Source organism: Haliotis asinina, chromosome 9, assembly GCF_037392515.1.
Source record: "Haliotis asinina isolate JCU_RB_2024 chromosome 9, JCU_Hal_asi_v2, whole genome shotgun sequence".
Taxonomy (NCBI): domain Eukaryota; kingdom Metazoa; phylum Mollusca; class Gastropoda; order Lepetellida; family Haliotidae; genus Haliotis; species Haliotis asinina.
The window spans coordinates 59473785-59496784 of NC_090288.1; the positions used below are offsets into that span (position 1 = coordinate 59473785).

At 41.7% G+C, this 23000-nt stretch overlaps 1 protein-coding gene across 1 annotated transcript; it reads right to left on the minus strand.

Annotated features, from left to right (window-relative positions):
- Positions 1 to 3306: 3306 nt before the first annotated feature.
- On the minus strand, positions 3307 to 23000 carry LOC137296367 (fibropellin-1-like). The gene is made up of 10 exons (XM_067828151.1): positions 22887 to 23000; positions 22304 to 22464; positions 21304 to 21439; positions 17372 to 17532; positions 15433 to 15560; positions 12077 to 14713; positions 10733 to 10865; positions 9724 to 9886; positions 7418 to 7506; positions 3307 to 3455 (listed from the first exon to the last, which is right to left on the minus strand). The coding sequence occupies exons 1-10, from the start codon at positions 22953 to 22955 to the stop codon at positions 3356 to 3358; spliced, it is 3777 nt and encodes a 1258-aa protein (XP_067684252.1). The 5' UTR covers positions 22956 to 23000; the 3' UTR covers positions 3307 to 3355.

A 23000-nucleotide genomic window follows, 5' to 3' on the forward strand; every position in this document is an offset into this window, starting at 1 on the left:
CACAACGGGATAAATAAAACTTAATAAAGCGTCCAAATTCCAAGCAACAAACGACGGAGTCATTAACCGACACCAAGGTATCTTCTTTCCCAGTGTGTACTCCATTTTGCTACAATCATTTTTGCTACATCTTACTTTGTTATCTTTGTATATTAACCCATTTATGCATATCGTTCCATTCTTGGGACGGATACTTCAAAAAGCGTTTCTTTCCTATTGCTGAAGATACAAACTTGCAGTATTGATGTGAATGAAGCTGAGTAAATCGTAGAGTTTTAGTTATTTCAACATGGCCACTTCTAGTGGTGCGGTACCTCACCTGCCAATCTGGTAAAGTGTAACGTTTGATGAATATTTTTCATTTGTCCCTAGGTTAACAATGTAAATTCATTAGAATGTTTTAACACTTGCGTTGTTCAAATAAAGAAAATAAACTGAAAATGGTTTGCATTTTATTCATGCTCAATTTCCACTAAACCTCCCTCCCCAAATTGGGACGATATACAGACAAATGACGATGAATTGGGTAATATATAAGGCTTGTTGGTGGGAGATCAACCTCTTAAATCTTAAAATTGACTCTTTTAATTTAAAAGCTTCCATGGAATACCATCAAACTGGCTTTTATATGCAACTATGTGTATTAACAAATTGAAACCTGAGCATTTCATGAGCATTTTTGATCTCATTAAATGTTTTCGGATGAACCATACATCATAGCTGGGAGAATGGAAGTAGAGGTCACAAAGCGATTATGCAGATGACGCAGGCGTATTGCAACGGCATCTCGCCGTGACGTCACACGGGAAGCCCCCTGGCCGTGAGCGATCAGCGAGCTGTTGATCCCCGTAGTAGCAGGCGTGTCTTGAAGTTATGAATTGCCTGTCTACTACATCCAAAGGCAAAACAAATACATGTTGCACAAACACAGTATTTGTGCAACATCGTGACTGTTCAGCGTTCAGCCTACTAAAATCAAACAGTCATGGCATTCCAATAGTTTTTTAAATTATTCCAATTTTAAGGTGTTTTCCACTATGAAACAATAACCTTCTGCCGTTCAGACAGTTTTGTGACTGATTGCAAAATTGTCGGGGTAACAACAAGGTTTGTGTTTTTCCATGTTTTTCAGTTTGCACGTGCAATTAAGGTATTTGGTGAAAAGTTTGGCTGTGTTCCATCGAATGCTTAATGATAATGTTCACTGACTGTACAACATTTCAAAATCTGTATTAGATTTTATTTTCACCTCAGCAACATTTCACGTTTCTATTTTGTTCAATAGTTTAATGATATTTCTGTCTTATTCACTAAAATTATATACTAATTACATACCACGTTATTTAGTATTTAGACTCAATATATTACGAAGCAATAAGTGCTCCGTGTCATTGATCATATCTTGTTTTTAATTTCATTTTCCCATAATGCGTAGTGGTCGAGGGTCTTATGACCTTGACACATGTGACCATGGCCTCTTCTAGGGAAGCGATTCGGGATATATGGAATCCTTGAAGGGACATTGTCGCGTTGCCGCATTGTCGACAACGCGGTGTCTTGGCCTTTTGTCGCGCTTTGAATGTTATTTTTATATTCATCCCACGGGCGACAATGTTAAATAGCGACAATTTTCAGTTCAAAGTAAAAAAATATGTCGCGTTGCGAATTTTCGCGCTTTGGTTAATTTTGACACTTTTTGCCGCGTTGTAGTCCTGTTCGATTATTGGTGTACATGTGAAAATATAGCACCAGAAAACAATGGTCATATGTTCGAATCTCAGCACCATTCACATGCATCACTTGGGACATTTCTTCAGAATCAAGATGGAAAGCTGGAATATTTCTCATGGCGGAGTTACATTTCAGGCCACATCGGCATAAACATCAGAAGAGGTTCTGATGACTTAATAAACAAAAAATACAATTTGTATCCCTTCCCATACCTGATATTTGTACTTCAGGGCCAACCCCGAAGCGTTTCCTGTTGTCTCTCTTGTATGCAGCTGGCATTTTCTCGAGTATACATCCCATGTGAAGGAATCACATATAGCGCTGTAGAGACACAGGAATTCACACGCCGGATAGGATGGTACCAGTTGGGTTAGAATTCCCCCTGAACCAAAGGCACCGGGTATTGCCAGAAACTGCACCAAGAAAGAATGAGTGATGCCTTCCATTGTCTCCAGAGTCGGTGGTATACTGTCTCGATACACCCTTGTTTTCATTACATATTCATGCCTCACAATAAAGGTCGGCCTAACAGTAACAATATCTTTGAGAGAAAATACAATTTCTATTAAAGTTTAAGCATTTGCCAATGTGTTTGCTTCATGAGGGATGTGATCATCACAAAAGAAATGTCCGAAGCTGGTGTTTTCAGGTAGGAATTAATTTAGCAGGCAATGCTATGTTGGTGACACATGCTAACGGCGCAATTATATGGCGTTATATTGAAGGTTGCCATTATATTGAAAGTAATGTTTATCAGTTGATGGTCATCGCCACCCAAAAAGCGAGGAACGCAATGTCAGTCACTAGATTATCTGGTTCATAATCGAATTGTATAATCTGGGGGCTCTTATCAAATCCAACTTAACAACGTCACAGAATTATTTACATACATATATAGACTTACATTGCATCATTTGATGTTGCCGGACAGTATGCAAATGTTTGCTGAGCAAGGTTTGCGAAAGACCATGCACTAAAAAAGTCGTCGAATTGATCAAACAGCCCGTTCGGCTCAAAAGCTGACCGATGAATTGCAGTCTAACTCGAAAACGAATAAATTCTAAAATACTCAATGAAAAGCTGATCATAGTCAAAACATCAGACCAACTCCGTGAGATTTTTTGCAGAAATTTCGTCCTAAAAGTAAACAATACGAGATATTGCAAAGGAATGCACTGACTTTCTGGATCGAGTGTCAGTACACATGCCATGGCAATATAATTTAGAAGCAATGTCTGCAGCAGGGGCTCGAGTCTGGGTGGATGAGTCAGTTTAGTTTTATACCGCTTTTAGCAAAATTCCATCTATATGCCGGTGGGGGACACCTGAAATGTGATACCCATGTGATAAACCGAACCCAGCGACACGAGCGATCTCTTTCACCACTAGGTTCCCGATGATTGCATGAGCTATTACCATAGCCTGAGACCGCCACCTTTATATAAATGATATTGAAGTTCCTTTCTGACAAGACATACCTCTGTTATAAATGGACGTCATCAGGATCAATTTTAGTCAAGAATTATATTCATTCCTACAACATTATTTTAGCTTTACTAAATCTTTAACGCTTGGTCCTAACAAAGAAAATATTTTATTTCACATATTACAGAGAAGACAATCTTCAGATGTTTGACAAATGTCCATACGAGGGGTTGCTGAAACACATCTTGTTGTCCTCGTTTATGTACACGTAGTCGCTTTCTGCCGTCGTCCGCCGTCGCCTGGAACCATCGGAACGTGCATATCTACAGTATTTGTTATTGATGAGTCTGTGACATTGATTGGGCATGATACGTAACACATCTACACGCAAAGGAACAACTTGTATGCGTGGAGGGGCACACAATTATGTTTCCTCGTCGTTGAGTATGCAGTCACGTGTCACCTACTTACATGCTATCACAGATTCTCAAAGAGAAGAGGCTCAGGCGTATCCAACAGAAAGGCAGCCCGGTTCTCTGGGTCTGTTACGCATGCGCTAAGGCTACGACGAGTGAGCCAGGGAAACAGCTGTATTCAATCAGTGTGGTCGTTCAGATCCATGTTTTATGTGTACGATTTCGTGGTAATAGCAAAGTGACACGAAATATCAAAGCACATGTCGGTGATGAAAGTAGGCGGTGTGCCCATGTAACGACGATTTTCGTGTTTCGAACCCACATAAATAACGTCTTCCAACACTGAAAGTAACGATGGACGTTGTTCTGGTGACGTACACTGTGCCATAGCATCAATGAACATGATATGAAAAGCCTCTAACCACCCGTAGTCGGATTTTTCTGTGGTAAATGTATGACGCGTCACCCTGCAGTGAAGGCCGCCATTCGGCAGTGGTTGCCTGGGTCAATGTCGGAACGTTGGCGCAGGCGCAACAGACCCAGGGAACCAGGCTGATCGAAAGGGTGATTGTCCTGTATCGTGTACTGTTGTTAGATTGAGTCCCATCGGGGTGTAACTTCATAGTCCTTGTTACCTACAGAAGATAACTAGATCCCTAGGTGTAATGTCACAGTCCTTCTTACCTGCATCAGATAACTAGATCCCTGTGTGTAATGTCACAGTCCTTCTTACCTGCATCAGATAACTAGATCCCTGTGTGTAATGTCACAGTCCTTCTTACCTGCAGTAGATAACTATATCCCTGTGTGTAATGTCACATTCCTTGTTAAGTACAGAAGATAACTAGACTCCTGTGTGTAATGTCACAGTCCTTGTTACGTACAGTAGATACCTAGATCCCTAGGTGTAATATCACAGTCATTCTTACCTGCAGTAGATACCTAGATCCCTGGGTGTAATGTCACAGTCCTTGTTACCTGCAGTAGATAGCTAGACCCCTGGGTGTAATGTCACAGTCCTTGTTACCTGCAGTAGATAACTAGACCCCTGGGTGTAAATTCACAGTCCTTGTTACCTGCAGTAGATACCTAGATCCCTGTGTGTAATATCACAGTCCTTCTTACCTGCAGTAGATACCTAGATCCCTAGGAGTAATGTCACAGTCCTTGTTACCTGCAGTAGATACCTAGATCCCTAGGTGTAATGTCACAGTCCTTCTTACCTGCATCAGATAACTAGATCCCTGTGTGTAATGTCACAGTCCTTGTTACCTGCATCAGATAACTAGATCCCTGTGTGTAATATCACAGTCATTCTTACCTGCAGTAGATACCTAGATCCCTAGGTGTAATGTTACAGTCCTTGTTACCTGCAGTAGATAACTAGATCCCTGGGTGTAATGTCACAGTCCTTGTTACCTGCAGTAGATAACTAGATCCCTGTGTGTAATATCACAGTCCTTGTTACCTGCAGTAGATACCTAGATCCCTGTGTGTAATATCACAGTCCTTGTTACCTGCAGTAGATACCTAGATCCCTGTGTGTAATATCACAGTCCTTGTTACCTGCAGTAGATACCTAGATCCCTGTGTGTAATATCACAGTCCTTGTTACCTGCAGTAGATACCTAGATCCCTGGGTGTAATATCACAGTCCTTGTTACCTGCAGTAGATAACTAGATCCCTGGGTGTAATGTCACAGTTCTTGTTACCTGCAGTAGATACCTAGATCCCTGTGTGTAATATCACAGTCCTTGTTACCTGCAGTAGATACCTAGATCCCTGGGTGTAATGTCACAGTTCTTGTTACCTGCAGTAGATACCTAGATCCCTGGGTGTAAATTCACAGTCCTTGTTACCTGCAGTAGATAACTAGATGCCTGGGTGTAATGTCACAGTCCTTGTTACCTGCAGTAGATACCTAGATCCCTGGGTGTAATGTCACAGTTCTTGTTACCTGCAGTAGATACCTAGATCCCTGGGTGTAATTCAGATCCATGTTTTATGTGTACGATTTCGTGGTAATAGCAAAGTGACACGAAATATCAAAGCACATGTCGGTGATGAAAGTAGGCGGTGTGCCCATGTAACGACGATTTTCGTGTTTCGAACCCACATAAATAACGTCTTCCAACACTGAAAGTAACGATGGACGTTGTTCTGGTGACGTACACTGTGCCATAGCATCAATGAACATGATATGAAAAGCCTCTAACCACCCGTAGTCGGATTTTTCTGTGGTAAATGTATGACGCGTCACCCTGCAGTGAAGGCCGCCATTCGGCAGTGGTTGCCTGGGTCAATGTCGGAACGTTGGCGCAGGCGCAACAGACCCAGGGAACCAGGCTGATCGAAAGGGTGATTGTCCTGTATCGTGTACTGTTGTTAGATTGAGTCCCATCGGGGTGTAACTTCATAGTCCTTGTTACCTACAGAAGATAACTAGATCCCTAGGTGTAATGTCACAGTCCTTCTTACCTGCATCAGATAACTAGATCCCTGTGTGTAATGTCACAGTCCTTCTTACCTGCATCAGATAACTAGATCCCTGTGTGTAATGTCACAGTCCTTCTTACCTGCAGTAGATAACTAGATCCCTGTGTGTAATGTCACATTCCTTGTTAAGTACAGAAGATAACTAGACTCCTGTGTGTAATGTCACAGTCCTTGTTACGTACAGTAGATACCTAGATCCCTAGGTGTAATATCACAGTCATTCTTACCTGCAGTAGATACCTAGATCCCTGGGTGTAATGTCACAGTCCTTGTTACCTGCAGTAGATAGCTAGACCCCTGGGTGTAATGTCACAGTCCTTGTTACCTGCAGTAGATAACTAGACCCCTGGGTGTAAATTCACAGTCCTTGTTACCTGCAGTAGATACCTAGATCCCTGTGTGTAATATCACAGTCCTTCTTACCTGCAGTAGATACCTAGATCCCTAGGAGTAATGTCACAGTCCTTGTTACCTGCAGTAGATACCTAGATCCCTAGGTGTAATGTCACAGTCCTTCTTACCTGCATCAGATAACTAGATCCCTGTGTGTAATGTCACAGTCCTTCTTACCTGCATCAGATAACTAGATCCCTGTGTGTAATATCACAGTCATTCTTACCTGCAGTAGATACCTAGATCCCTAGGTGTAATGTTACAGTCCTTGTTACCTGCAGTAGATAACTAGATCCCTGGGTGTAATGTCACAGTCCTTGTTACCTGCAGTAGATAACTAGATCCCTGTGTGTAATATCACAGTCCTTGTTACCTGCAGTAGATACCTAGATCCCTGGGTGTAATATCACAGTCCTTGTTACCTGCAGTAGATAACTAGATCCCTGGGTGTAATGTCACAGTTCTTGTTACCTGCAGTAGATACCTAGATCCCTGTGTGTAATATCACAGTCCTTGTTACCTGCAGTAGATACCTAGATCCCTGGGTGTAATGTCACAGTTCTTGTTACCTGCAGTAGATACCTAGATCCCTGGGTGTAAATTCACAGTCCTTGTTACCTGCAGTAGATAACTAGATGCCTGGGTGTAATGTCACAGTCCTTGTTACCTGCAGTAGATACCTAGATCCCTGGGTGTAATGTCACAGTTCTTGTTACCTGCAGTAGATACCTAGATCCCTGGGTGTAATGTCACAGTCCTTGTTACCTGCAGTAGATAACTAGATCCCTGTGTGAAATATCACAGTCCTTGTTACCTGCAGTAGATACCTAGATCCCTGTGTGTAATATCACAGTCCTTGTTACCTGCAGTAGATACCTAGATCCCTGGGTGTAATATCACAGTCCTTGTTACCTGCAGTAGATAAGTAGATAGCTGGGCTTAACCGTGTCCTTACCTCCTGTAGATGATGATGATGATGATGATAACGATGACCGCGACTCCTATAACTCCTACTGACGTAGACACCGATATGATTACTGTCTTCTGAAATATAGAAGCACATATTTAGAGCAGTTTAGGCATATTCACACATATTGTTGTTTTCATACGTAAATGGCACGTGCTTCTTGTAAGGTAAGATACGCCCACCTTAGCGCAACCGCTCAATTTGATGGCGATTCAATATGTACAGCACACTAGTGCAATGGTTATGCGCCCGACTATCGTGCTGAAGGCCAGGATTCGATTCACGGTCGAGGCACATAGTTCAGATCTCGAGGTGGTCACGTTTGCATAGTATCCTTGTACACAATACTTAAAGGTCACATGCAACGTAAAACACAATTTTGCAGATTCTGGTACCTTTCGGTATGCACTTACCGAAACAAATCATCAAAAATGCCAATTCAACCTATAAAGTTGAAAAAAACGCGATGAAAAAAAAGCCCGCGAAATCGGAGTTCAAACGTTTCACTAAATTTCCCCCAGCGCTGGGGGGAAAACTGGTTTCAACAGCTGTGCTGCGCTGCGTCCATAACGCATGCGCAGTGAATAGGTTCGCGGAGCTTGAAACAGTATGCATGCCCAGCGTCTGAGGTCGTGAGCAGTAGTCTAATCTTGGTTGTGTACACAAACAAATAAATAATCTACTCGTTACGTAAAAAAACTTGTGGATTGTGGTAAGCAGTCTCTGTCACAGAGAAAGCTCAGTGTCTGGTTTATTCACACCTATATGTCTGCCTGCCTGTCTGCTAAAGACAACATGCAATATACAGCTTCAATCATTGTCAACATGCAATTTGAACTTAACACATATCAGAGTATACGACATAAAGAAAATAAGTTGATTTATGACTCGTGCACCCGAGTCCCGTCTCTGCCACATTATGTAATTAGGCACGTGTGATACACATGACATGTTTTTATGTCTGTGGATTGCAAACAAACTACATTCACTTTTTTCGGATGACTGGATCTGACGGAAACTGGTGCAAACTCTTGTCCGTTCCAAGTCCTGCTTTGTACTTGGACGAATGACAGATTCCAGCCACGCAGTAGTTTAAATCTCTACTGACATGATTTTTGATTGGATCGAGCGCAAATTCAGAGAACATGTATTTTCCAAACCCAACATCTCTATGTACATTCTTCATGGATAACGACTTGTTTTAGTGTGTATGATTTTGTTTGACAACAGTATATGAATCCATACTGAAACGACGCATCAAGTACACAAAAATAAGTTGTTGTCCATAAAGAATCTTACTTTCTTGTGACTCGCTATACTTCTAAAATGCCCATCAAACAGATCATCTGTCTTTACACACAATGAACCCTCAGCAGATCAGCAAATGAAATAGCCAATCAGAATCCGTCGTTACACTTGAGTGCACATCCAGGTGCTAAGACTGGGTTCGGTCTCCTGAGGCCTTCGTTTCGGGGGAAGTAAGCCCAAGTACAAAATATTGCACTTTTGAATCGCGATTGTACGCTTATAATTTTGTTTATTTGTTTTTTTAAAAGCAGCAATGTATATTATATGTCATGAATAAGTGATAAATGTGTTTTAATTATGTTTGATTTTTTGGTTGCATGTGACCTTTAAATCCAGTCTCAGTTCACCCAGCTGTTACATGGGTTCCCGTGAGGATGAGCAGACAATGTGAGTATGTAGCTTTTTTTGTGTCTTTCGTGTCATAGGTAGAGCAATCCGCACAGGTTCTAGTGAGGATCACCAAGGGTCTCACCATATTCGTATCCCATGTTGGACGCCGCACTCTGACCACTGTAAATATCTGACGCTGGACCAGACAGTTCAGTGATCATCATCATGAGCATCGATCCTCACATGTGCAATACGAAGACATGAGTGAACCAAGCCAGCGAGCCAGACCACCCGATCCCATTGGACGCCTCTTACAAAAAGCGTGGGTTGCTGAAGTCCAGTTCTAACCCGTATCTTCACGGATATAAATGGCGTAAGAACAGGGATCACGACTCTTATTCTCCAAACGTTCGTAGTCCTAAGAATTCTTAGCTTTGACCGAAGACAGTGTGTTAAGAATGGGCTTACGAAGTTCTTAGGACTACGAACATTTCGAGAATGGCTAGCCAGGTCTTGTTATGTTAAAAGAGGTTAATATTTTATAGAGCCTAAAGAAACACTGTTCCATTCAATAGAATATACTTTTGCACCCCAGCATTTTCTGGGAATATTGACAATAGTAAGAATTCGTAGCGTGGAACTTCTGTTGCACAGACCTTTGACGAATTGTCAACGTTTTCTGTATTTGTTGAAGCAAGCTGTTTGGAAAACAGTTTCTGAAAGTCTTCTTTTGGGACTGTAGAGATTGCTTTCTGTATGTCGCTGGTGGTTTCCCGGGTACTGCCACACAGAACGCCGAAGGAAATAGCATTCCTCCTCCTGTTTAGAAATGAGTGAGTGAGTGAATTAGTTAGTTTTACGCCGCACTCAGCAATATTCCAGCTATATGGCGGCGGTCTGTAAATAATCGAGTCTGGACCAGACAATCCAGTGATCAACAACATGAGCATCGATCTGTGCAATTGGGAACCGATGACATGTCCCAACCAAGTCAGCAAGCTTGACCACCCGATACCCTTAGTCGCCTGTTTAGAAATGGAAATATTTGATTACGTTTACTTGTTGATCATATTTCGTTGACAGAGATTAACTATAGATGCAGACAATCGACATATTGATCAGGTCGGATGTAGCACATATAAACTTTACTTTTCTTCAGTAAATAGGGATCAAACATCTCGTGAATACCCAAGTTAAACTAGGCATCCACGACGAAGGACTGTAGGATCGGGCTGCTAGACATGGTGGTTGCATGTCGTCGTGACAAATTGCGTAGATCGATGTGCATGTTCGAATAAACGAACAAAACTACTCAAACACTAAGTGGACAGACAGTCTATGAAACACCATCACCAGTGGTCTTCTTTCACTCACACACGACAGACACATCTTCCCTACTGACATGGATTGGTAAATTCCTCGTAAGATACGTACTCAAGTACTTTTTTCACTAAACACTAATGCCTCAGATGCTATCTTTGCCCTTTCAAAGATGAGATAACTAAAAATATTGATATTTACAAGGAAACGGCAGCTAAAGATCCAAATACGTTGTCAGAAGATCTTTGGACGAAATATGAAATATACTAGTTTTTTGAAATTTGAGTTAGTCCTAAGGTCTCTGCCCAATCTGGTGCTCAAAACTTCTTTTGCAAATTACGTTACGTGTGAGACTGAGGAATGAGCTGGGTGAGATTGTGCTGGCATATGTGATCCGTGGCGAACTTGGTTAAACTCGCAACAACATCGTCGACATCTGTAGATGACAACGCCGTCTTGAAATGGATAGTGTAGACATCTGGATATAGACACAGAACGAGGTACATATATATGTTACAACCAGGAATGAGGCGTTATGAATTGTTAACAAGATGGCACGAGCTAGGAATGAAAAGTATCTGCACACTCCAGTTGGAGCGACATTGTAACAACAGGTGCAAAACATAACCATACCATATGGCTGTTATGTTTCCATATGTATATATATTGAAAAGTTTACACGAGGTATTAAATCAGCTACATAGTTACCATTCCACTTTAAGCCTACCTTCTGTCACCTTATCAATCCGTGTAGATCCTGAGTAGAACTGATCCTCAGAAACTCATGCTTGTCGTAAGGAGCGACAAACGGGATCGGGTTGTCAGGCTAGCTGACTTGGTTGATACAAGTCATCGTAACCCAATTGCATAGATCGATGCTCATGCTTTTGATCTCTGGATTGTTTGATCTAGACTCCTATATTTACGGAACATGACTGAGTGCTGGTTTAAAACTTAACTTATTCACTCACACGGACACCTTATCAACAGGTATACTCTCCGTACACTTTCTAAGTAGTCAGTTGATGGAGTGAGTGAGTGAGTTTGGGTATACGCCGCTTGTAGGAATATTCTAGCAACATAACGGCGGCGAACACCATAAATGGATTTCATACAGTGTACCTATGTGGGAAAGCAAACCTGGGTGTTTCAGCGAGACAGCCAATCCTGATGAAGGAACTAGACCCTGGCGTGAAAGGTCCTTCCAAAGGAGTAGTCCATAAAGCATCATGTCGTCATGACTACAAACACGTGTTAATCCTGGGTGGATTCACACCCTTCACTGGTGTGAGAGTGAGTGACTGAGCGAGTGAGTTTAGTGTCACGCCGCACTCAGCAATATTCTAGCTGTGGTCTGTGGCGGTGGTCTGTGAACAATCGAGTCTGGACCAGACAATCCAGTGATCAATAACATGAGCATCGATCTGCGCAATTGGGAACAGACATTTGGGAACCATCAGTGTGCGAAATGAGAAAGACAACCACTTATAATGACTCATCAAGGATATTCTGGTACAAGTTCGACTGAGCACAACGGCCATCGCAACTCTGACGATTAGATTTAAGATTAATAAAGCGTTATCAGATGTACTCTGCATCCTTAGGATTTTACATTTACAGAGTACTGCCCCAATTTGACATACACTGACATGCACAAGTACCGTCATGTTATCGGTCTTGCATACATACCTGCTGGATCTATTGTTGGAGGAATGCTCGTTGGGCTTGTTTTGGAGTATCTTGAAAGTTTCTTTGTAGATTTTGTTTCTCTGGCTGTGTGTTCAGATCTGACATTTTCACTAGTATTTATTTCCATCGGCGTTGAATGACTTATCGGCACTGCTGACGCTACCGAACGTGTTGTCGTTGACGTTGACGTTGACTTTGACGTCGTTATTTGAGGGGTAGTTATATATGTAGACCGTGTAGTCATGGTGCTTTTTCTGCGGCTAACAGATGTGGGAAGGAATGTGGTGCTGAGCGGTTCATGTAAGGAAATACCTGGCCCTGTGGATGAATATCTAATTGCGGCGGACCTCGTTGTAGACGCTGTCGTCTTTGTCTCTGTAGATGATGACACAGTAATTGATGAAGAGGCATATGTAGCGTCAAGCTTCATGTCACAGTTGCTCCCAGACCAAGGATGAACACATATACACTTGAAGGTTGTGTCGTTTGTGACACATGTGCCATTGTTAAAGCACGGGGAGCCCATGCAAGGATCTATCGTGGTGGAGCAAAATGGGCCAGTCAAACCAGACGCACAGATACACGTGACTTGACCATCTGTCTCCAGACAAGTTGACCCCTCACTACACTGACTCTTTGCACAAAGGTCAACAGCCACATCACATCGCTGTCCGGTCCATCCGAAGACACAGGAACAGGTGTAACCGTAAAAATGGTCAGTGCAGCTACCCCCATTTAAACATGGTTTCCAGGTGCAGTTATCAACGAAATCTCCACAAACACTTCCCGTCCAGTTGCCAGGACATGTACAGCGGAATCCGCCATCGTAATTGACACATGTGCCGTTGTTGAGACACTGTGGGGAGAGACACTCATTGACGTCAATGTCGCAGTCGTGACCTGTCCAATAGCTGTTACAGGTACACTTGTACCCTCCTGGAACGTCAACACACGTGGCGTTGTTCTGACAAGGTCCGGCAGAACATTCATCAATTTGTGTCTGGCACTGTTGTCCGGTGTACCCACCTGAGCAGTGACATCTGTAACCCTCAGCAGTATTGGTGCAGGTCCCACTGTTACCACATGGACTGGGTGGGGCACAAGCATCTTGTTTGTACTGACAGGTCAACCCCTTCCATCCAGGTTTACAGCTGCAGTTATATCCACCGTCATAGTTATAACATGAGCTGCCGTGGACGCAAATACGAAGTGCACATTCATCTATGTCATCATCACACTTCTGCCCCTTCCATCCATCAATGCACTCACATTGATAGGTTCCGTTGTAGTTTCTGCACCCTGTGGAATGATCACAAAGGTTCAGTTTACACTCATCGACATCCTGTTCACAATGGTCACCGGTCCATCCAGAGGGACAGACGCACCAGGAACCAGTCTCGTTGCCCTGGCACGTGCCCCCGTTGTCACACGAGCCCCCGTTACATGACCCAATGAAATGTTCGCACGTGCTCCCTGACCAGTCCAAGCTACAGATGCAGTGAAAGCTACCCAGTGAGTTGATACAGGCGCCTTGGTTCAGACATGGTTTGCGTATGCATTCATTTATATCTGTGGAGCAGTTATTCCCCGTCCAGCCTCTAGAACAGTTACAGATGAACCCTCCAGGGGTGTTGATACACGTAGCGCCATTGTCACAAGCCCCTTCCTCGCATTCATCCGTGTCTAATTCACAGCGTTGTCCATGCCAGGACGACTCACAGACGCACTGATAGGTGTGTGTGCCGTCAAAACATGTCCCGTTCTTTAGACATGGGTTGCTGCGACAAAAACCGATGAAAGTCTCACAATTAACTCCGGACCAGCCCGGGGCGCATGCGCAGGTTGACGTATAGTCGTTAGCTTTTATACAAGTACCACCATTTTGACATGGGGTGAGAGAGCATGGGTCATCTGACTTCGTACAGAGTGTCCCTCGCCACTGTTGATCACACTCACATTTAAACGTGGTATCGTTTTGGAAACAACTGCCGCCGTTTTGACAAGGGTTTGGGGAACATCTGTCAAGTAATGTTTGGCATGTTGTCCCTGTCCAGCCTTCCGGACATGCGCAAACGTACATATCCATGTGGTTAATACAAGTAGCCCCATTCCTACACAGTCCTGGAGGACACGCAGGGTTGAGATCTGTACATCGTTCACCCACCCACTTTTGTGGGCAGGTACAGTTAAATCCACCCTGCTCGTTGGTACATGTTCCACCATTTGCACAAGGAAGTAGCTTACACTCGTTGACATCTTCTGTACAATTGTCCCCTGTCCAACTGGCTGTACACCCACACACAACCCTCCCCGAAGACACTTTACATGTACCACCATTATAACATGGGCTGGGGTCACACCCAGGATTATATGTCTCACAGGTCGGCCCTGACCACCCTTGTGAACAACTACAGGAGAACGTTATAGAGCCGCTGATGCAGGTACCATTGTTTTTACATGGGTTAGTTGCACACAACGATTGGGGAGTGTCACATGATCGACCTGTCCAGCCTTCGTTGCACGTACACGTGTAATTTCCGGCGGTGTTTGCGCACGTGCTGTTACCCGGGCATACGCGAGTCGGTTGAGACTGGGAGCACTCGTCGATGTCCTCTTCACACTTGTCACCCTGCCAACCTACAAAAGACACAACCCTTAGTGAGGTAAGAGGTCCCCCTAAATGATTGTGGGCGTTCTTTGAGTGAATAAGTGAGTTTAGTTTTACGTCACACCCAGCGATATTCCAGCTATATAACGGGAGTATGTAAATAATTGAGTTTGAACCAGACAATCAAATGATCATCATCAGCAGCATTGATCCTCGCTGTTGCGACACGACATGTATAATCTGACCACCCGATCCCGTTAGTCGCTTCTCATGACAAGAATGGGTTACTGAAGATCAACTGTAACGCGGATCTTCACGGGTGGGGGTACCATGAGGCACTCCACATATTGTACTTATGCAGTGCAGATCACGTCATGAATCTGAACGATTATGAGTGGGTGTTTTAAACTCTTCATACCCCGTATTATTGTTCTTGCTGGTGAGGAGAATATTGCCGCCTACATTGCAGGAAACAACAGCCATGTGCAATTTGTTGGCAAGAAATAATTCCTTCTTACATCGTGACATTTTCCGGGACCCGACTTCTTCCCTTGCGTTCTGTTCGTGTGCCTGGGACACATACAAACAGATGCATGTACACGACAGTATATATGCATGTACACGACAGTATATATGCATGTACACGACAGTATATATGCATGTACACGACAGTATATATGCATGTCACGACATTATATATGCATGTCACGACAGTATATATGCATGTCACGACAGTATATATGCATACCTTTGTTGCAGTGTATGATTCCTGTCGCGTGGTCGCAGTAGGAGTTAATGTAGGTGGTGGTGCAGTTGATGGAGCAGTCATGGCCGTAGTAGTTGGGGGTGCACCTAACGTTGACGTCTAACACTAACCTGAAGATATACATTTAGTTTGGTTATTGTTCGACTTGATTAACGTGTTTCTGTTCCATACAAAGCCTTTTTACAGTTTTATATGCTAACCGGGATGTGTCTTTGAGTAAGTCACAGGCTTTTAGGCCAAAGAAAGCAAATCTGCAGTATCCTCAAGAGTAACTGGACCATCCGTGCAGCTTCCAGTAACGATAAGTGCGATGCTGATAACTACCGTAGAAACCCACTTATGCAGTACACTGCAGGCCCACAAACATTATGATCAAATATAACCGTATTATCTAATCAAATCGTTTATATTGATTGCGAAGGTATTTATATGTTAAATGATTACACAATACCATTTGGAATGTGAACAAATTAGCAAATGCTATATTTGGGATTATACTTTCCTAATAAAGTACCGAACCTATTTCTTTGGTTGGGTTGAGTCACAGTTGCTGAGTGGGTGATCTGACTTTGTGTGCTGACGATTAGGTGTGGTTTCGAATTCAGATGGGATTCCCAAACACCAAATATAAAAATGTATGACATATGTTAAATATTTGTAAAATGTTCACACATTTAATTATGCCGAATATTTACATTTGTTGACGCTTACCCTTTTGTACGTTTGCCACACATAATTTACGTTTCTAAGAGGTGACCTTGAAAAACGATTGGACTAAATTTTCTACCGGGCAAAAGAAAGTTATCACCGACTTCAATTGACCAAAAATAGAAAATGTATGTGAGATTTATGATAATCATTTTACAGAAAGAATTTTTCAATAATTTGACTAGAAATGCATTGTAGTGAAAAATTAAAAATTACACAAATCAAAGTTCATTAAAAAAGTGCGTAAGAAGTCACATAATGAGACAAGAGCCAGGGAACCCGTCATCAATAGCGAGTGTGAGCACCGTGGGCATCTATACACGTCTCCTCATCGTCAGTCGGCGGCTGACGTCAGCAGGAAGCCCTGTTCCCTACGTCCAAGAGAGTCAAGTGCCCCTGTTCCTTGGAGGTGGTACGCGACGTCACGAAATCCCAGAGATGTTCAGTGTTGTTCATGTCTGGTGAACACGCTGGTTAAGGCAATCTGTTGACTTTAACATTGTGCAGCTAGTTCCGAACAATTCTGGCGGTTTCAACACTTTATCCCTGTATCGCTGGGCATCAAACTGCCTCGGATGATACACAGTTCTCTGTCCATCAGTTCATCACCTTTATATCGAAAAATTGAACTCCGCCATCGTTCCTGAACAGACTGAACAGATTGAACCGATTATCATCTGTAAAGAGCACTTGCTGGCACCGACGTTCAGTTAGTGCTCATTGCGGTCTTCGTTGACGATGTAGACGGGTGGAGACTATGACATGGAAGGAGCGGTCGCAATAGCAAGTGGAAGGTTGAAGTGCGTGCCCCGGATGTATCGGTCTTCGGTCGGTGTCGTGACTCTTGATCTTTCGTTCCTATCCAGATGCGCTAGCGTAAGTCTTGGCATATTCGTGGTAGTGTTTTGGTTATTGCATGCTTTTTCTGTCCAACATCTGTATTTATGCCACAATCATACTCGTGCATCTGGACCAAATGACCACTTTGGAGAGTACGTCTTGTCTGCCGTTTTCTGACAGCTGTGTTATCGGGATCAAGTTGCGTTTTAGCGAATGTTTTCTGCTTGGTTTTAAACCCGTACCAGCGTCTTTTGTGTATTTTTTGTTTCATACAGTTAAAACTTTCTTTTGCTCTGTAGTTTACAAGTGCGTATTGCCTTTAAGTATGATTTAGAGATCATCTTTGGTCTCACTATCACTGTCAATGACTTACACAGTACTCAATCTCGTGCCAGTCAGCGTTAAGGGCTCCACAGCAGTTGAGTTCGTTGTCAAGGGAGTTGTGAGGGTGGTGTTGAACACGTCAATGACGTCTGGAGCGCCATCTGCATCACTGTCCACAACATTTATCAGGAAAGGTGTTCCCGTGCCTTGCTGTAGTAAACAAGTACCGAAAGTTTACGAGGAGGAAGGGGGTGGTGGTGATGGGGGTGGTCGGGAGCGGGGGATATGTCATCGCATTTAATCTGTCAATCTTTGATTAGCACGTGCCTTGCTGTTGTAAACAAGTACCGAAAGTTTACGAGGAGGAAGGGGGTGGTTGTGGTGGTGGTGGTCGGGAGCGGGGGATATGACATCGCATTTTATCTGTCAATCTTTGATTAGCATGCGCCTTGAATACCTTAATAATGACGATTCATATTGGCAAATAGGTCGTTTTAGAAATCTTAAATCGCTTGTTAATTGTCTGTGGCCTCTTTTACTCCCTGGTGTAGAAACTCAAACTCACAAACACTGTCTCACTCACTAGCACAAAAATGGCGCTAACCCACAAACACTGGCTCTCACAACATTGCCTCTCACTCAACTGGCGACACTCACTCATTAGACACTCACTTTCTCTTCGTTTACTAACTTATAGCACAGATGCCAAGTCACTAATACAAACCGAGGTATGCGCACAAAAAGGGGGGGTTAAAGATTTACACTTATCGCCACTAACTCACAGAGACTCAAAATATATGAATTTCTTCGAAAGTATTCACGAGTTATTAAGCCAGTCAATAGATTTCGTATTTACAAAGACTGATCCAAGTATAGATCTAATTGTACAAGCATTTTGTACAGATGAATCAGATACAAAACGATCACGAGCTGGTAAGAGAAGAAACAGAGCTCAAATTTGGCATGATGTAGAGTGTGATACACTGAAAAAAAGAAAGATGCAAATATTTCAAAAAGTTTCGTAAATTTAACGATGCTCGAGCTTTAGAGGATTACCGTTGCATTCGAAATACGTATAATGCATTTTGTAAACAAAAACGAAGTGAATATTTGATACTGAAGAAACAACAATTAGAAATCAGTATTAACAAAACTAAACAGTTTTGGTCTTCTCTGAAAAAATGAAGGAGAATGTCATGCAAACAAATGATACTGAGACCAACAAATGGTGTTGAGACCAACAAATGATATTGAGACCAACAAATGGTGTTCACATATTAAAGAATTGTCTTCAAATGAAATCAATTGTGCCATGAACAACTATACAGTCAAACAGTGCAATAAAAATAATGATCGAAGACAGTAATATAAATAATTCAAAGATAAATGACGCTCCAATAACTCGAGAGGAAATCTTAAATAGCATTAGACAAGTGAAGCTGAACAAAATACCAGGAATAGGTGATATTATCTCCTATGTTTTTCTTACACACATCAGATATTTTACTCCTGTATCTTGAATTATTGCTTAATGTCTTTCTTGAAAATGCGGTTTTTTCCCATATCCATGGTCGATTGGTAGAATTGTACCTATTCATAAACATGGCGATAAAAATCAAACTGAAACTTATAGAGGCATTTCTCTTCTAAGTGTCTTTAATAAAATATTCACTGGCATCATAGATAAACGTTTGGTATTTGGGGCAGAATCCGTTCATAAGATACCATCACGAGGGATGCCTATTTTAAATCAGGTATTATAAAGGATCCTTTTACTAATATCAGTTCCCATTTAATTACTGCATTTTAAAAAGAATTGGATTTGTTAAATAAATTGTAAATATATATATTTTTAGTATTGATAGTCTAGATTAGTAACTGAGATTGTTAGTGGCTTTACCCTCAAAGGGGGTTGAAGTATTTTAAAAGTATTGTCCTCCTGAGAGGGTACGTAAGTCCCAAAACATTCGATGTGAATTTAAGCCTACCAGGTTTTTAATCGTAGTAAAGATGTTATTTTAATTTTGGCTAGCATTTCACACTCCAGCGGCTGAAGGGATGATGTAAATCCAACTTGGGTCCATACAGGTAGCCAAGGTACTGTAAGTCCCCATGGTCCCTAGTATGGTGATCTACCTTCAGGTGTTGGCGATCTATAGCCGGTGTTTTATTTTGTATTGCCTGCTTTAATCATTAGAATGTTTTACTTTTCCCTGCTAGTTTTATACCCATATCTGTGATACCCTAGTATTTGTACTGTCCATCGTGACAGGTTTCATTCTTGAAAATGTTTTCATTTTTCTCATAGAAATTGATTTCGTCACGATTTGGCTGAGATATTGCCGATGTGACGTTAAATTTGGACCAACTAACTGAATTTGATAAGATAACCGAATCCCAAGCTGGTTTTAGAAAAGGATATACGACTGCTGGCAACATATTTGTTTTACATTCACCTATACAGAAAGACTAAAATATGAAAGGTACAAAATTTTACGTTCTCTTAGTGGATTTTGCAAAGACGTTCCTTCAAGATAATCATTCCTTCAGGTATAAAATGCGTAAACGTTTATGAAGTATTTATGATAGCGTAAAGATGTGTGTGGGGTAGAAAGAGAAAAATGTGAAATATCGGAAAATTCTGAGAGCCAAATAGGAGTAAGCAAAGGTTGTATCTTGAGCCCATTTCTATTTTCATTCTTTATCAGTAAACTAGCAACGCACGCCCATGAAACAACTGTTCAAATAGTATTCAGTTGCATCCACATATAGTGCATTGCTATAGGTATAGTACAGCTATTTCTCTGATGATGTCATACTTTTCTATAGCACTATCCGTGGATTACAAGCAGAAATAAATGAATTAGAAAATGCTGTAATGAATGAAACTATGAAACAAAGACAAAACTATCGTTAATATTTTCATGAAAGAAGGTACACATGCTGCAAAGAAGATATTGTTGTTTGAAGGTGAAATAAAATAAACAACTACGTCTTATAAATGCCTAGGAATTTATGTTACTACATATTACTAGATACTAGGCATTACTAGATACCATTTTTTATATCTATACTTCGATGCTAAGATTGGTCCCATACTTCTGTATGGTTCTGTGGTTTGGGGACTCCATTCATTTGATACGCTAGAAAATATACATTAGTTATCCATTGAAAGGATCCACTTCAGACATAATGGTTTATGGTGAGTGTGGTAGACTTCCATTATATGTTGAATAAAAAATGAGAGTAGTAAAATATTGGTTAAAATCTTAAATATGCCATCTTACCCAAATAATGTTACAATATGATGATTCTGTACGACAGAAAAGGAAAACGTGATTGGGTTACAGATGTTAAACAGTTACTATTTTTCTACTTGTTTCGGTAGTATATATCTAGAATATTGCCATGGTTCGCACCCAAATTTCCTAATATCCATTAACCAATGGTTACAAGGTAAATATCTCCGGAGTTGGCTTGACCAATTATCTGTGTCAAATAAATGTTTTTATTTCCGAATGTGTGAGATATCTGTATAAAATAAAACCTATTCATCATCTTTGACTGTTCGGAAATATAGAATTACACTTACAATATTTTATTGCTCATCTCATGATTGGTTAATAGAAATAGGTAGATATACTGGAGTGAACAAGGACGATAGAATATGTAAATTATGTGATTCGAATCTAAAGGAGGATGAATATCATTTTCATTGTGTCTGTCCACCTTTTCACACTTTGAAGAACAAGTATATTAAGAAATATTACTTTGTACATCACAATATTTATAAATCTATATCTCTGTTAACCTATTCTAGCATGGAAGACCTGGAAAATTGCCAATGTTTCTGTGCCATGTCTTTCTACACAGAACGAATGTACACTCTACTGCCTCATAATAATACAGTCAACATATAGAAAGATAATTATTAAGTCCAGTTGTTACAAGGATAACTTAACGTTATTGTTTTTCACTTACTGAGTGCCAGTTAGGTAGGTGCAGAACAACGGGGTTGAGCGTTTTGTTGCCGATGTGGTTGTCGAAGGTGACGTTGTTGGCGTCGTATGTGACATCGGTGGCTACGTACGCTCCTCTGCATGTACCACTGACCAAACTGTAACACAGATGGAAGCTAACCGACCTGAGAACTCACAAGAGATCATTCGATCTGATCTACCGCTGAAAGGGTATGAACAATGGAATCGAAGATAATTAATCCCCTGCAGCGGAGATGTTGTGACTCTGTCGTTAACGTCAACGTTGAGCACGCTGGTTTGACTATCGTTATTGGTGTAAAGTATGAAATCTGTAGTGTTAAATTCAGAGATATTTCTGGAATATTGCACACTGGACATATCCTTGGCTGCAGCAACTGATGAATATCACGCTCCACTCCAAACTAAACAACAACGTACTGGAGATGGCCCCTTGGCCACAATTGGAAAATGTGAAACGAAAACGTTTGCTCCGATAACGCAGATTAAAACAGCCATGGGCCATGCTAGTCACACCTAATTAATGGATAGCCTGGTCCACTTCCAGACCTACCATAAGGAATGAGTAATGGTGCACAGCAACAACATTGTCTGACAGGACAATACTATACAACTGCAATAATTTGTTGGATGAAAGATAAAGTCATCAGAACAAAGTTATGTTTTAATGTTTCTGTTATCTTAACTTCTGCCATTATGCCTGCTCACCTGGAACTCACGCGGCGTGTTATTTTAACGGGTCTGAGTTTTGGGAGGTCTGCGTTTAAGCTACCAACGAAAAGAGCCCATCTGACCACTGGACCCCAGATTGAACATCCAGACGCCAATCCACTTTATCACAGAGTCACAGACAAAACAATCAACCGAACTGAATACAATTCACCGCCCTTGGCTTAACCGTGCAAAGTATAGGAAAGTATAGTGTGAAGTACAAAACTCGCCTGTCTAAACAGACAATGGACTGTGCTCAGTATGGAACTCACCTGCCAAGACAGAGTATGAACTGCGTGTCGCACTGGTTTGGACACACGTAGCCGAAGGTGGGATGTGTATTTTCATCGCAACATCGGTTGTCCTGGGTTACGCCTTTCACGTTGACGTACTTGCGGAAATGCAGATGCACGTCTACGCTGCACAAGCTTTCCTGGGGAACCAAAGGATTTTCTTATACATTAGAATTAAAATCATATATTTAATGTATTAAAAACTGTCTGAGTAAGACGGCGGGGGTCATCACTCCACACACTGAATAATGTCAGGAATCGAATCTTCGGCATGACTAGCACACTCTTTCACCGCTAGGCTAGTCCTCTACATTGTACAAGTGTATAATCTTAGGAGATGAAATGTACATTCATCCCGCAGTTGAGAGTGCAAATATATGAAGTTCACTATTGTGACTGAAACCCCTGTCGTTTGGTGCGCAAAGATGTTTGTCAATAAAATACGTATTATACCATATTTTGTTTTAGTGTTGACACTGTCATCGGATATTTGAACCCCAACCCCCGTGATCATTACTTACTGTAAATTACTATTTCACAAGAAATGTAAAGACATTCTTACCTGAACGATTAATATACTTGATATCAGCAGTAGACCCACAGGGCCACAAACTGACAGGTTTAACTTCATTTTGGACGCTGACAACACAACCTGCTGGTACACGTGAGCGGTGCG

Excerpts from the sequence above, each read along its gene's own strand:
- LOC137296367 (XM_067828151.1), bottom strand. The coding sequence starts at position 22,955 with ATGAAGTTAAACCTGTCAGTTTGTGGCCCTGTGGGTCTACTGCTGATA. Across the intron at positions 22,465-22,886 it reads CAAGTATATTAATCGTTCAG|GAAAGCTTGTGCAGCGTAGA; the intron begins GTAAGAATGTCT and ends TTGGTTCCCCAG. Across the intron at positions 14,714-15,432 it reads AATCATACACTGCAACAAAG|GTTGGCAGGGTGACAAGTGT; the intron begins GTATGCATATAT and ends TGTCTTTTGTAG.